A 14,069-nucleotide genomic window follows, 5' to 3' on the forward strand; every position below is an offset into this window, starting at 1 on the left:
TAGATTTTGTATTTAAAAATATAACTTTCACTTAACCGATTTTTATTTGTTAATAGATTGAATGATTAATAGATTTGTACATAATATTTTAAAACTAAAAATACAGTAGTTTGGTTATTGTTTTTAAATTTCGGATGTAAATTTTGTTAATTCTTGAAACAAAAAATTTGACATGCATTTTAAGTGAGTAGCAAACCATTTTCTCTGTAATTATATGTATATTATATGAACTTAAAGTATGTGTAGTATCAATATAAATATTTTAAATAAAATGAGAGATATAAACTAGAAATATAAAGTTAGTAATACATATTTTCGGTTATCTTCGGATATCCATTCGGATTCGGATATCAGGTAAAATGTCCACCCCTACCAACAACCACCTTTTCAGTATTGATCAAAAACAGGAACTATTTTTGTTTACGAGTTGTTAAGATATCTAGAGAGTGTGAGTGATTCTACCTCTAAAGTTCTCCACACTTATCATAACCCCATTCATAGGTTTCATGGCGTCTATCCCCTTGGTTATAATCGATCCATTACATCTCTTGATAAAAACCAGAGAGAGCTACACAACCAACTGGTTTAATCCCATCTTTGTTCACTTCGTCCCATCCATATATATCAAGAGCCTTAAATGCATCTCTATCAACCAATCATGGATAACCATCCAACGGCATGCACCAATCTCTAACTAAGATCGTTTCAAATAAAAAAAGTCATGTTTTAGAGCAATTCCAATGAAAAGTTTTCAAGTTCTCAAAAATACATATATACCAATCTAAAGAAATCCTTTAAAAAGAATATGTTGAGTTTTCCGTAATTTTGAAATACGAATAATTAAAATATTAATACTTATATATACATATATGTATTTTGTGAACATTTTGTTTAGAATTCCTATTGAGGTTGCTCTTAGGGTTTTTTAGTAAAGTAACATTTTTATCAGGAAATAAATAGAAAAAAAAACTTTTTGAGGGGGTTATTCCGAAATATACATGTATCCGAAGTTAATAATGAGAAAGATTTTAAGCTATAGTTGATATATAAGAAAACTTAAAGGAGAAGAGAATCACTTTCCGCGTTTCCTGACCAAAACTTTTTTTTTTTTTTTTTTGTTCAACTCCGATCGAAGTCTCGTTCTGCTAATTGGAATAATCTCCCTTCAAAGTTTTGAGATTCGTCTTGGATCATGATGAATTCCATCTTTGGAAAGCGAAAAACTCCCGCAGGTTTCTTCAAATCCTCAGATCCCTCTCGAAAAAAAAAAATTGAATTGTTAGGGATTTCATCATCGCAGTTATTTGATCTATTGTTTTGTGACATCTTTCTCCTGCCGTTGGTGTTTTAATTTGGTTTTGGGTTTTCAGAACTTCTGCGGGAAAACAAGAGGATGCTTGATAAGTCAATCAGAGACATCGAGAGGGAGAGGCAAGGCCTTCAGACACAAGAGAAGAAGCTTATTGCCGAGATCAAAAAGACCGCAAAGCAGGGACAGATGGTTTGTTTCTGTCTCTCTTATATTATTAACCTATATCTTGTGTGCAATTCAAAATTTAGCAACACTAGTGATTTGTTGAGGTTTTAAATGATTCCTTACCTATCTATAGGTATGTGGTGATGCTAAAGTGTGAGTCTTGATTTGTTTAGAAGAGACTAACAGAGTACATTAGAGTTATGAAGTGTTTGGTTGGCTTATGCTATTAGTTTTTAATGAAACTTATAAGTTTGATTGAATAGATTGTGGTAACTATAAATTGATTTTGGTACTCTCAGGGAGCTGTGAAGGTGATGGCAAAAGACCTTATCAGAACACGGCACCAGATTGAGAAGTTTTACAAGCTTAAATCCCAACTCCAAGGTGTTTCTCTCAGGATCCAGGTATGCTTTTACTTCTTGCCTTTGGTTATTGCGAAAGTTCCGTTTCCAATAATACCAAAAAAAAAAAAACCAATATTTTGGTGTTACTTCAGACTCTGAAATCAACACAAGCAATGGGAGAGGCAATGAAAGGTGTGACTAAAGCAATGGGGCAAATGAACAGGCAGATGAACCTGCCTTCTCTGCAGAAAATCATGCAAGAGTTTGAGAGGCAGAACGAGAAGATGGAGATGGTCTCTGAGGTGATGGGAGATGCTATTGATGATGCTTTGGAAGGAGATGAGGAAGAGGAAGAGACTGAAGATCTTGTTAGCCAAGTCCTTGACGAGATCGGTATCGATATCAACCAAGAGGTAATCACATTCTTCTTTTTTTTAGATATCCAATAAACAAAACTGAATCTGAATTGAAACTGAAACTGGCTGCTGCTTCCCCACCAAAATGAAACCTGCATTGCAAATGCTTAACTTGATTGAATTGGTCTGTTGGTGTTTCAGCTGGTGAATGCCCCATCTGGTGCGGTGGCAGCACCAGCAGCAAAGAACAAGGTGGTTCAAGCTGAGGCGGCCGGAGCTGAGGACGGTGGGGGAATAGATAGTGATCTTCAGGCAAGGTTGGACAACCTTCGAAAAATGTGAGAGGCATTCTCGGTGTCTGTATATTTACTGTTACCCTATTACTTTTAAACTTCAAAGGAAAATGTGGCAAACCAGAGATATGGTTACGATTTGAGGGTGGATTTGTAATAATTTCATAATTTGGTCCCTGATTTATAAATCTCATTGTTGTCCTTTTATACTTTTGGACACAAATCTAGTATGACCCTCGAGGGGAAAACAAATCTGTTATCACCAATTCTGATTTATACTTAGAGATTGATCCGCATGCCAGTGTCGGTGTTAATATTTTGAGAGGATCCGACAAAGCCACCCAAAAATTTATATTCGAATGGACCTTAATTTCAAAATCCGAAAAACCGGATATCCGAAAGAAACAACGCGTACCTGAATGGGCATCTGAATGTAAATACCGACTGATTATGTAAACAAAATAAATAAATAAACTCTTTGTTACCATTTTGAATTTTTGTCACAAATAGAACAATTAAATTCAAACATGTCGAATTATTATGGATAACATGTAAATAAATCATGTCAAAATATTATAGTAAAACTAATTAATAAGATTCTTGAGTGAGAAAATGAATGTAAAAGATATAATGAAATACTCGTAAGTTATGTTTTTTTTTTGTAGTAAATGATGTTGAATTTTTTAGAAAAGATAATAAATGAAATGGTTATAATTTATTAAAACTGAATGAAATTTTTTTAAATAAAACACTATAGGCAAATATTATTTTGTACTTCATTTTTAATAGAATAGATAAAATTATGTTAATAAAAAAACGTTTACCATACTACATATTTGTTTTAAATGACATGCCTACACATAACATTTTTATTGTCTATATGTTGTAATGTGTTGTAGCTGTATTCAGTATTTTTATAACACTGTATTGATTAAACCAATTGAAATCCAAACAGTCGTATTCAGATTATAATATATAAACAATAATTTTATGAATTATTTAATATACATTCTTTTTTATCACAAATAGAATATCCTTTTTTATATAAGCTAAACATTCAAGTCTTGAAAACAGAATATGCAAATTATGTTGGTAATATTGCTAATGTTTTAGTTATGATGTTTGTTTTAAAATAGGAAATGATTTTTTAAAATTAATATTATAGGAATATACGAAATATTTTTTATTAAATAGGAACTTTTTTTGGAATGTTATTGATTTTAGGAATATACAAAGTTATTAGTTTTGATTTTGTTTAGCAAAAATATCTTTTGAAACTAACTAACCAAATGTAGTATTATAAATATATTTTGCATTTTATACAAACGTCTTTGATGTATAATCTTAAGATGTGACTGGTAACCATCATAAAAACAATAAGAACGAATAGAAAAAAAATGAGTAGAAATAAAATTTTATGAATGATGAAGAATGATGATTCCTTATCAAAATTAATAAGGATTAGATTTGTTCTATACTTCTTTACAAACAAAGGAATGAAGAGAAATGAAAAGGAAACTCTATTCCTCATGAATGATAAAAAAAATTAAGGAATATTAAGAAATATAGGGTTCATCCTCGTTCGCTTGGTCACCATTCACGACCTTATATTTTCGTGTTTTTCTCTTGGTCTTGTTTTCATATATGATCAGAAAAGTTCTTTTGATGGTCCAGCTTAATACCAATAATGTTTCGTACATATTTTGAAGAAAACTGGAAAAAAAAATACACAATTGTAACCAAAACTTGTAACTAATTTAGTGGTATACATGAAAAAAAATACTTAGATGAAAAAGTTGTTTGATAATCACACGCTTGATAATCACATGCTTTATACAATTGGTGTATAATATTAGTCTATTGATTTTGCATAAATCAGATTTAATTCTGCACACCAACATAAACTCATGTATATTTGGTATTAAAACACGTCATTTTAGGTGAAGTCTTTAATTGAATTAAATAATGGGATTAAAAGCCAGTGACATAAACTTGTAATTAGTAGAGAAAATTTAGGGTTAATTAAATTTTGTACTTCAGTTTTAATATATTAGATGGCTATAAGGATATCAAAATTAACAAACTGTCATTAAGGAAAGTTTAATCTCAATCGTATGATAATGTTTTTTCTTTGATCATAACCATACGATCTTCATTCACTCTTTCGGTTGAAGCATAACAACATAGTGGAGAATACCTTTTCTCTACTTTCACTCTTAACTGTTACTCTTTTAGAAGAAAAGAAATGAGTTTCTTTTTTGATGTAAAATACTTTTTCAATCTCTGTGTAAGCTTAGGTCTGGAGCGAGGCTCTTATCCATTGTCAAGTTGGCTCGGGGATTTCAGCAAGCTTTTGGATGGACAACTGGACATCTCTCGGTCTTCTTATTGATCTGGTTGGCGAGAGCGGCCCAGTTGTGACTAGTATTAGTATTAATGCGGTGGTGGCAGATGCTTTAACGTGTGATGGGTGGTGTTTTGAGAGAAGTAGAAATAGGAATCCGATCATCACTTTCCTTGGGGACAGCATGCCTGATTCACAACCGATTATAAATTTGGAAGTTGATGATCAATATATTTGGGTTACTAATGGTCAGAATGGTTTAGAGACATTCTCTAGTGAGACTTGGAAAGCTCTGTTTCTTTGTACGTTGGAAGTTTTTTGGCACGAGGTGGTTTGGTTCTCAGAGCGTATTCGAAGCATGCTTTCTTATCTTAGGTGGCAGCAAGAAATAGGATGGTTACAAGAGATAGACTTCTTTGTTGGGGATTATTAGTGTCACCAACTTGTGTGATGTGCGTTGGTCATAATGAGTGTAGACATCATCTGTTTTTCTACTGCGATTTCAGTGTGTGGGTGTAGTATTTCTTTACCTCTAGACTATATCTTACTTCTCCAGTCTTATTTGAGGATAGGCTAAGATGGTTGAAATCCCCTTCAAGAGATAAGAATGTGAAGCTGATTGTGAGGCTGTTTCATCAAGCTTGTCTATATTTGATCTGGAAGGAAAAAAACTCAAGAATCCACACTGATGTTGCTCGTCCACCTGAGGCCATCATTGCTGAAATAAAGGAAATTATAAGGCTAAGGTTAGATCCCCTAGCTCGAGTACATATTTTGGGACAAGGGGAAATCTCGGTTCTTGCCTTATGGTTTTCTATCTTTTAGTATTTTGGAGTAGTGAGTCTTGTTATGGGATTTTTCCTATTTTTTAATTAGGTCCGGTTTTATAGTATAAAAAGCTTCTGTTTCCTTTGAAAAAAAAAATTATAATAACAAAAAATCAAAATATTTACTTATAGATTGAATATTTAATTCGAATTACCAAATGTCTTTGTTGTTCTATGAAGTTTACACCTTCAAAGTTGGATAAAAATTTAAAGACTATAAATTTTTTCTTAATTTTTAACTTGAAAAGCGAAAAATCAATTTATAAATAATAGTATATTTTAACTACTTCAACTTTTAACGCAAGAGTTCATAATTTAATATAAATTTACATTTTTATTTGTTAATATAAACGATTTTAACCAACAAACTAAAATATACTGTAGAGATGACAATCATGGACCTGAACCACGGGCATGACCCGTAAAGGACTGTTGTGGAGCGGTATTGAGCTGGGGCTTTCTAGCCCCACAAATTAGCGGGCCCCGCAGGACGGGTTGTTGCGGGACTGTGATTTTTGGGATGGGCCAAAGCGGGCCATGTGAGATTACAAGGACCTGCGTCTTTTTTTCTTCGTATATTGTTTTACCTGGAAAAAAAATGAGAGAGAGAGAGAGAGATTAAGAATAAGGTGATTTGGGTGACTTACCCCGAGAAAATGAAAGGATCTCTGGGATGACGATTCGAGCTCCGACAATTACGAATCAAACTCCAGTGATGATGATTCGAGCTCCGACGATGACAATTTGAGTTCTGGCGGTGTTTTGATAAGGTGTTCTCTTTTTATTTACTTTGGGATTGACAACTTTGTTTTTGTGTTTGGTTTTATTTAATTTTTGGATTCATCAAACTAAAACATTGGTTACTAATTTATGAGTTATAAGGTAATGAAAAAAATCTTCAGCAATTATTATTATTTGGTATGTTAATATTTTTGGAGTGTGACAAAAGTAAATGTTTTGAGTAACAAATAAGCAAGTATCATGTACAATTCAATCGATGACCTGGATCATGTCCTAGGGTGGCATAAATCGATCTGGAGTGGTCTGAAGATTAATGTTGCGTGTATTATCACATGTCCTGCGGTCAGACTCACAAACGCTTGTACATGTAGTGAGATGGGTTTGGGCATCCATTTCATAGACCTCGGCCCTGATCTGCCGTGCCCCACTTGAAGACAATCCCGCTGCAGTTCGGGAAGAGATGTGACGGGACAACTTGTTTGCCATCTCTACGAGAGAGTATTAAATTATAAACTGAATATTTAATTTGTATTAAAAATAATAATAAAAAAAAAAATAGAGTTATTTTCCAATAATCGTTCTCTCTCTCTCTTTTATATCCAAGAGATTATTAGCACTGCAAAATTGACTCTGAACGAGAATCCCAAATCTAGGGTTCGGTTTCTGGGCGGCGTGCAATCCAATGGCGAGTGTGTACATACCGGTTCAGAATTCAGAAGAAGAAGTTAGGGTTGTTCTTGATCAGCTCCCTCGTGATGCCTCCGATATCCTCGATATCCTCAAAGCCGAACAAGCTCCTCTCGATCTCTGGCTCATCATCGCGGTTCGTTCTCTTTTAACTCTACTCGAGCTTTGTTCAGATCAAATGGATTGATTGATGCTCTCTCTCTCTCTCTCTCTCTTCTTATAATTTGATTTTGGCTTCGCTTTACTCTGGTGAAGAGAGAGTACTTCAAGCAAGGAAAGATTGATCAGTTCCGTCAAATATTGGAGGAAGGCTCAAGTTCTGGTATATGATACTACTGCAATCATTCAGATTATGATTTTAACTGAAAACACTCGATAATTCTTTTTATTCTTCTTGATAAGATATTGATGAGTACTATGCTGATGTTAAGTACGAGAGGATAGCAATCTTGAACGCTCTCGGTGCCTATTACTGCTACCTTGGCAAAACCGAGACTAAGCACAAAGAAAAAGAAGATTATTTTATCTTGGCTACTCAATACTACAACAAAGCCTCCAGGATCAATATGTGTGAACCTACCACTTGGGTTGGCAAAGGTAATCACTCTCACTTGTCTTATTCATTTTCTCATGGTCGATACTAGATACAGCTATGAACATGAAGTTGTCTTTAGAAGCCAATCTTTGTTTTCCCGTTTATCCCTAAGATCCTGAAATGTAATTTGTCGGTTTGCAGGTCAGCTCTTACTGGCTAAGGGTGAAATAGATAATGCATATCAGGCATTTACGATTGGATTAGGCACTTCTGATGACGTTCCTGCTCTTCTGGGTCAGGTATATTCAATAATGATTTTTCATTTTGTGTTATGTAACTAGTGAGTTGTAGGTTGTTGGATTCTATATATGATTTTCACTTTTTCTTAGTTTCTTGAAGAACAATCATGGGTGTTCATGTTTCTTGGAGCATAACTTTGGTTGCTTAAGAAAGCTTTGAATTAGAATTGTAGGTACAGTTATGTACTTATGTATGTTTAGGACATTAAACTCTTCTTTGTTTCTTGAAGCATAAACGAACATTCTGAGTTAGCTGGTATATCAGATTCCGGGTCTTACAGTGTATTAGCTTCTTCTCTACTACTTTGCATATCAATAACTTACCCTGTCACATATACAGGCTTCTGTGGAATTTCACCGTGGACGTTTTTCTGAGTCATTGCAACTGTACAAGGTATGTTTTTTTTTATCATCAACTAATATATTTCTGTTTGCAAATTTTGAATTTATAGTTGATATGGTCTATATTTGGAACACATTAATAATCTTTTCATTTATTCTTTGACTATCTTAAGAGGGTCTTGCAACTACATCCCGGCTGTCCTGCTGCTGTGAGACTGGGAATTGGTCTTTGTCGTTATAAGTTGGGACAACTAGATAAAGCACGGCAAGCGTTTGATCGCGTTTTGCAGGCAAGTAGGACTGGGATGTTTTATCTCACTTTCTTATGATACAGCCCATTGAAAGCTTCAATAAAGAGTGCTATTTACCATATTTTATATCTACAGCTAGATCCTGATAATGTTGAAGCTCTTGTGGCACTTGGGATCATGGATTTACAAGCAAATGATTGTAAGTATAACTCAGTTGTAAATCTTACTGAAGAGATTCTTTTAACTAAACTTCTTTTTGGCTTTGACTGATGACATTTCATGTGTATAGCTTTAGGAATGAGGAAAGGAATGGAGAAAATGCAGCAAGCGTTTGAGATATATCCCTATTGCGCATCAGCCCTGAATTATTTAGCCAATCACTTTTTTTTCACCGGCCAGCACTTTCTCGTTGAGCAGCTGACTGAAACGGCACTAGCTGTCTCAACTCATGGGCCAACAAAGTCACATTCTTTTTACAATTTAGCACGGTCATATCATAGCAAGGTTTGACATCTTTTTTTATCATCTTGCCTACCTTGTCTTGAAGATAAGTTTAGCCAGGAACTATGTGGTCTACCCTAGTATACGTTAGAATGAAAAAGCTCTGAACTTGCCAGTGTTAAGAAAATGGAGGAAGATAAAGAGAAAAGCTTGCTTAAAGATTTTATTTGACATATAGAAGATTATATCATTTTGTTTCCTTTGTGTAATCTACCTTTCTGATGTTCGATGATGTTCTTCTTCTAGGGGGACTATGAAAAGGCTGGGATGTACTATATGGCAGCCATCAAAGAAACTAACAATAAGCCACAAGAGTTTGTATTTCCCTACTTTGGTAAATTCTTGTTTCCTGTCTTACTGAATCCCCTTCATTCTTTGCATTTTACCATCTGAGTCGTTAGCAAAGATCATACTATCAGTTTCTACTTTAACTCAGGACGATCATTTGTTTTTGTTTTTGCTGACGTTGCAGGTTTGGGTCAAGTACAACTAAAATTGGGGGAGCTTAAAGGATCAGTATCCAACTTTGAGAAAGTATTAGAAGTCTACCCTGACAACTGCGAGACTCTGAAGGTCATGCTTTTTCTTTATTGATCGTTCATCCTTTATTTTCTCATTTGAAATGCCTCATGTTCAAATTTCTTTTCCTTCTTTAGGCTCTCGGACACTTATACACTCAGCTTGGAAAAACTGATAAGGCCCTTGAGTACATGCGGAAGGCCACAAAACTTGATCCACGTGATGCCCAGGTCAGTTTGGTTTCATAATTCAAAAGCCTGATCTTTCAAAATGTTGATGATTGATCTTGAGAACACCTTTTTGGTTATTTTATTCACAGTTCTTAACTTCTTAAATATTAAGTGTTACAGTAGGGCTATGGATCCTCATCTATTGCAATTGTTTCCAAGCTTTGAAGCATTTTCTTTCCTTACTTGCTACACAAATCTTGTAGGCATTTGTTGGCCTTGGTGAGCTGCTGATATCATCTGACACAGGGGCTGCACTTGACGCCTTCAAAATGGTTAGTTTTATTTGAAGTATGTATTGATATTTGTATCTCCTGTTCAAGTACATGAGCATTGTCTGAAAGCATAAACAACGCCCAGGCACGGACGCTCATGAAAAAGGGAGGGCAAGAAGTGCCTATAGAAGTCCTGAATGACATTGGTGCTTTACATTTTGAGAAAGAAGAATTTGAGGTTCGTAATGCCTTGTGTTACTTGCTCGTTTCTTTTAAATTTTGGCTATTGTCTTCAATACACTTGGTCGTTTCAGTCTGCGCTAGACAATTTTAAGGAGGCTCTGGGAGATGGAATATGGATTAGCTTCCTTGACGAAAAAGAAAAATTAGAGGAAACAGGTGTATCTGTTCAAGGGTACAAGGATACTGGAATTTTCCATAGGCTGATTGAAAATGGTCACTCTGTCGATGTACCTTGGAATAAAGTCACAACCTTGTTTAACATGGCTAGATTACTTGAGCAGTTACACAAAACTGAAACAGCGACATTTCTGTATCGGTTGATACTTTTCAAGGTATAATAAATCTTACTCTCTTGTGATATTATTTGATATTTCCATGTGGTGACAAGAAGGAAACAATTTAAGGAATCGTTAGATGTTTTTGAGTTTGTACAAAGAATACTAAAATCCTTCTTTTGTGGGTTGTTTTTCTTTTACTAAGAAGTACAAAAGTAGGAACACTGATTCATTTGGCTGCTTGACTTCTTTGGTTATAATTTACTGGTCTCTGCTCTCATAATTATTTTGGTACATTTGCTATATATATATTTTTAGCTTTACGTTCCTTTTGTTTCTATATCTGTAAGATACACTTGCCGTGTCTTGCATAATTTTTCTGAATGTTTGATACTTTTGCTTCTTCTCTTGATTCTGTAGACTTTCTCTGACTACCTATTTCGTGCAGTATCCTGGCTACATAGATGCTTATTTGAGGCTTGCTGCGAGTGCCAAAGCTCAGAACAATCTTCCTCTAGCTATTGAACTGGTATTCTACAATTTTCAAAGTTCTATTCATTTTTTTTATGTATTAGCTTGTTTTCTATTTCTGACAGTCGCTTCTACTTTCCCCTCTAGGTGAATGAAGCTCTGAAGGTGGACGATAAAAATCCAAATGCTTTGTCTCTGCTTGGTGAATTGGAGCTTAAAAATGATGACTGGGTTAAGGCAAAAGAAACCCTTCGAGCTGCTAATGATGCGACTGATGGGAAGGATTCATACGCTATTCTTTCTCTGGTATATATTTTAATTTCCATTTTGTGTGGTAGGGCCCTAGATGGTTTGGAATTGTCCCCGCATTTTAGTCTACAAGCTTTTAATTGTGCGTACAATATTTTCTTGTGATGGTGTAGGGAAACTGGAACTACTTTGCAGCAATGCGCAATGAGAAAAGAAATCCAAAATTAGAAGCTACACATCTGGAGAAGGCCAAGGAACTTTATACTAAAGTATAATTTTCCCTTCTCTCTTCTCATTATTTTACTAATTTGGAAATAAATCCTGATTGTGTTTTGGTGGAGGGTGGTGGACGTTTCAATATTATTTTCATGGGGCGCCAATGATAATATTTTTACTCATTGTTGGTCGTTGGGATTTACAGGTCCTGACTCAACATAGTTCCAACATGTATGCTGCCAACGGTTCTGGCATTATACTAGCAGAGAAAGGACAATTTGATATTGCCAAGGATATTTTTACTCAGGTATCATTTACCATTCATGTTTGGCTAGTTAGATTCTTCAAGTCACTGGAACTTTGTCAATGTTTTAGGTTCAAGAAGCTGCAAGCGGAAGTGTGTTTCTTCAGATGCCTGATGTATGGGTGAATCTGGCTCATGTGTACTTCGCTCAAGGGAATTTTGCCTTAGCCGTGAAAATGGTTTGTCATTTCTATATAGTATTGTCTTCTTTTGGTTTAATTTCAACGTTTTGCCGATGTCTTCTATTCCCTTTCAGTATCAAAACTGCTTGCGGAAGTTCTTTTACAACACAGACTCTCAAATTCTTCTTTACTTGGCCCGTACCCACTACGAGGCTGAGCATTGGCAAGAGTGCAAAAAGACACTGTTAAGGGCCATTCACCTGACTCCTTCGAATTACACATTCAGATTTGATTTGGGTGCTGTTATGCAGAAATCATCATCTTCCACACTTCAAAAGAAAAAGAGAACAGCTGATGAGGTTGTCATACTAAAAAGAATCTCTTATGTCCCTTGTGTTTCTTATGCTTGGACGATCAGCAGATTCTAGCATGCATCGTTTGGGAATAGATAGGACTATGAGCTTATTTATGTAGAACCTGGGTAGATAAACAGATTTTAGAATGCTTCTACAATGTGTGTATATAGTAATGGCTAAGATTTGAAATCCTAGTTTGAGTTACACTAATAATTCGTGGAATAGGGACTAATTGACTTTTACCCTGACAAGTGAATCTGCTTGATTGACTATGCAGGTGCGCTCAACAGTGACAGAAGCAGAGAACGCTGTTCGCGTTTTCACTCAGTTGTCTGCTGCTTCAGACCTACAGGTTCATGGGTTTGATAGTAAGAAAATACAAACCCATGTTCAGTATTGCACACACCTGCTAGAAGGAGCAAAAGTTCACCGTGAAGCTGCTGAGCGTGAGGAGCTGCAGAATCGGCAGAGACTAGAAGTTGCTCGTCAGGCTGCTTTGGCAGAAGAAGCACGCCGTAAAGCTGAAGAGCATAGGAAATATCAGGTAACTGCAGATTTGCAAGTTAGCTATATTGAAGATTTTTTCACGGCTGTGATATGCATTGATGGGTTCTCTCTCTTTGACAGTTGGAGAAAAGAAAACAGGAAGACGAGCTGAGACGACTCAAGCAAGAAGAAGAAAAAATTCAACGCATAAAGGTGTGTGGTCCCCTGCTTTTGATTACAATGCAGATGAAAATTAAGTTTATCAAGGTTGCTGTGTAGTCTCGAGAAGAAGAAAAACATGATGTTTGATACTTCGAACTTGGCTTACTTCTTAGATGTTTAGGATTTTCTGATTTTGTTCTGTAATTTTGAATGCTTAAGGAACAATGGAAGAGCAACACACATGGATCTAAGCGTAAGGATAGAGCTGAAGATGATGATGGGGAAGGTAGGCCGAGTGAGCGGAAAAGAAAGAAAGGTGGGAAGAGAAGAAGGAAGGACAAAAGCTCGAGGGCTCGACATTATGAGGACGATGATGAAGAAGCAGCTATTATGGATGACCATAATGAAGTGGAAGACGAAGACGCCAACACTAATTATAATAGGGAAAAGGAGAATCAAGAAGCTGAGGAGCCTGTGGATGATGATGATGCTCATGATCTTCTTGCTGCTGCTGGGCTTGAAGATCCTGATGCTGATGATGATGATGGGGTAATGACAATGCCAGTTCTTTTTTTCGGTTGGAATCAAAGACAATGTTTTGACTTCGGTTTTGCTTGGGTGCAGGTACCTGCTTCAGTTGCAAGACGAAGAAGGGCACTTTCATCATCAGATGAAGAAGGTGAATTGATGGAGAGTCGGCCAAATGCAAGCCCCCAGAAAGAGAATTCTCCAGGAAGGCAAGAAGAGAGCAATGTGGAAGAAGAAGAAGATGCTAACTTGAACGATGAGGAGTAGACCAGTTGAGATCTTTCATACTTAACAGATCTCTGTGTTTGTAACTTTAGTGATAAAGATTCCATTGGTTGTCTTTATTCAATTTTCCTAGGAGTCATAAGTGCGAGGACAAATAGCATTCACATGCCAAGGATCAGTTTTAAATATTGGGTTATTTGGGTTGAGCCTTGTTTATTATTATTGTGATTGTTAAATGGAAAGTTACTTCTTCTTTTTGTTTCGACACCAGTTTAGGGAGACAAAATATACGTAAGAAAGTTATTCGTTTTATTCCAATTAAAATCTGAATATCGTAAATGCTAAAAGTAAATTAAAACATGAGAACACAAAATTTACATATTATAAATAAGCGATCTATTACTATAAATACAAGCTAAATGAAAAGAGAGAGAATCGAATCTCCGCGTGAGAATCGAGAGGTCGGTATACGAA

At 35.5% G+C, this 14,069-nt stretch overlaps 2 protein-coding genes across 2 annotated transcripts; both read left to right on the plus strand.

The window, feature by feature from the left end:
* Positions 1-1,031: 1,031 nt before the first annotated feature.
* LOC106418627 (vacuolar protein sorting-associated protein 2 homolog 1-like) lies at positions 1,032-2,677 on the plus strand. The gene is made up of 5 exons (XM_013859369.3): positions 1,032-1,232; positions 1,371-1,501; positions 1,777-1,881; positions 1,974-2,234; positions 2,379-2,677. Exons 1-5 carry the CDS (start codon positions 1,193-1,195, stop codon positions 2,517-2,519), a joined length of 678 nt encoding a protein of 225 aa, XP_013714823.1. The 5' UTR covers positions 1,032-1,192; the 3' UTR covers positions 2,520-2,677.
* A 4,270-nt stretch (positions 2,678-6,947) lies between these two features.
* Positions 6,948-13,850, plus strand: LOC106418336 (protein CTR9 homolog). The gene is made up of 24 exons (XM_013859021.3): positions 6,948-7,205; positions 7,325-7,391; positions 7,472-7,666; positions 7,806-7,903; positions 8,244-8,297; positions 8,419-8,535; positions 8,632-8,695; positions 8,786-9,000; positions 9,244-9,331; positions 9,470-9,570; positions 9,654-9,746; positions 9,950-10,018; positions 10,104-10,196; positions 10,273-10,533; positions 10,925-11,005; positions 11,095-11,253; positions 11,370-11,465; positions 11,618-11,719; positions 11,788-11,895; positions 11,973-12,197; positions 12,472-12,738; positions 12,822-12,893; positions 13,062-13,391; positions 13,467-13,850. Exons 1-24 carry the CDS (start codon positions 7,065-7,067, stop codon positions 13,635-13,637), a joined length of 3,267 nt encoding a protein of 1,088 aa, XP_013714475.1. The 5' UTR covers positions 6,948-7,064; the 3' UTR covers positions 13,638-13,850.
* Positions 13,851-14,069: the final 219 nt, after the last annotated feature.

This window comes from Brassica napus, chromosome C3 (genome assembly GCF_020379485.1).
Source record: "Brassica napus cultivar Da-Ae chromosome C3, Da-Ae, whole genome shotgun sequence".
Classification (NCBI taxonomy): Eukaryota; Viridiplantae; Streptophyta; class Magnoliopsida; order Brassicales; family Brassicaceae; genus Brassica; species Brassica napus.

Coding starts and splice junctions, on each gene's coding strand:
- LOC106418627 (XM_013859369.3), top strand. CDS start 1,193: ATGATGAATTCCATCTTTGGAAAGCGAAAAACTCCCGCAG. Junction 1,882..1,973: donor GTGTTTCTCTCAGGATCCAG/GTATGCTTTTAC, acceptor GTGTTACTTCAG/ACTCTGAAATCAACACAAGC. Junction 2,235..2,378: donor GTATCGATATCAACCAAGAG/GTAATCACATTC, acceptor TTGGTGTTTCAG/CTGGTGAATGCCCCATCTGG.
- LOC106418336 (XM_013859021.3), top strand. CDS start 7,065: ATGGCGAGTGTGTACATACCGGTTCAGAATTCAGAAGAAGAAGTTAGG. Junction 10,019..10,103: donor CACTTGACGCCTTCAAAATG/GTTAGTTTTATT, acceptor AACAACGCCCAG/GCACGGACGCTCATGAAAAA. Junction 13,392..13,466: donor ATGCTGATGATGATGATGGG/GTAATGACAATG, acceptor GCTTGGGTGCAG/GTACCTGCTTCAGTTGCAAG.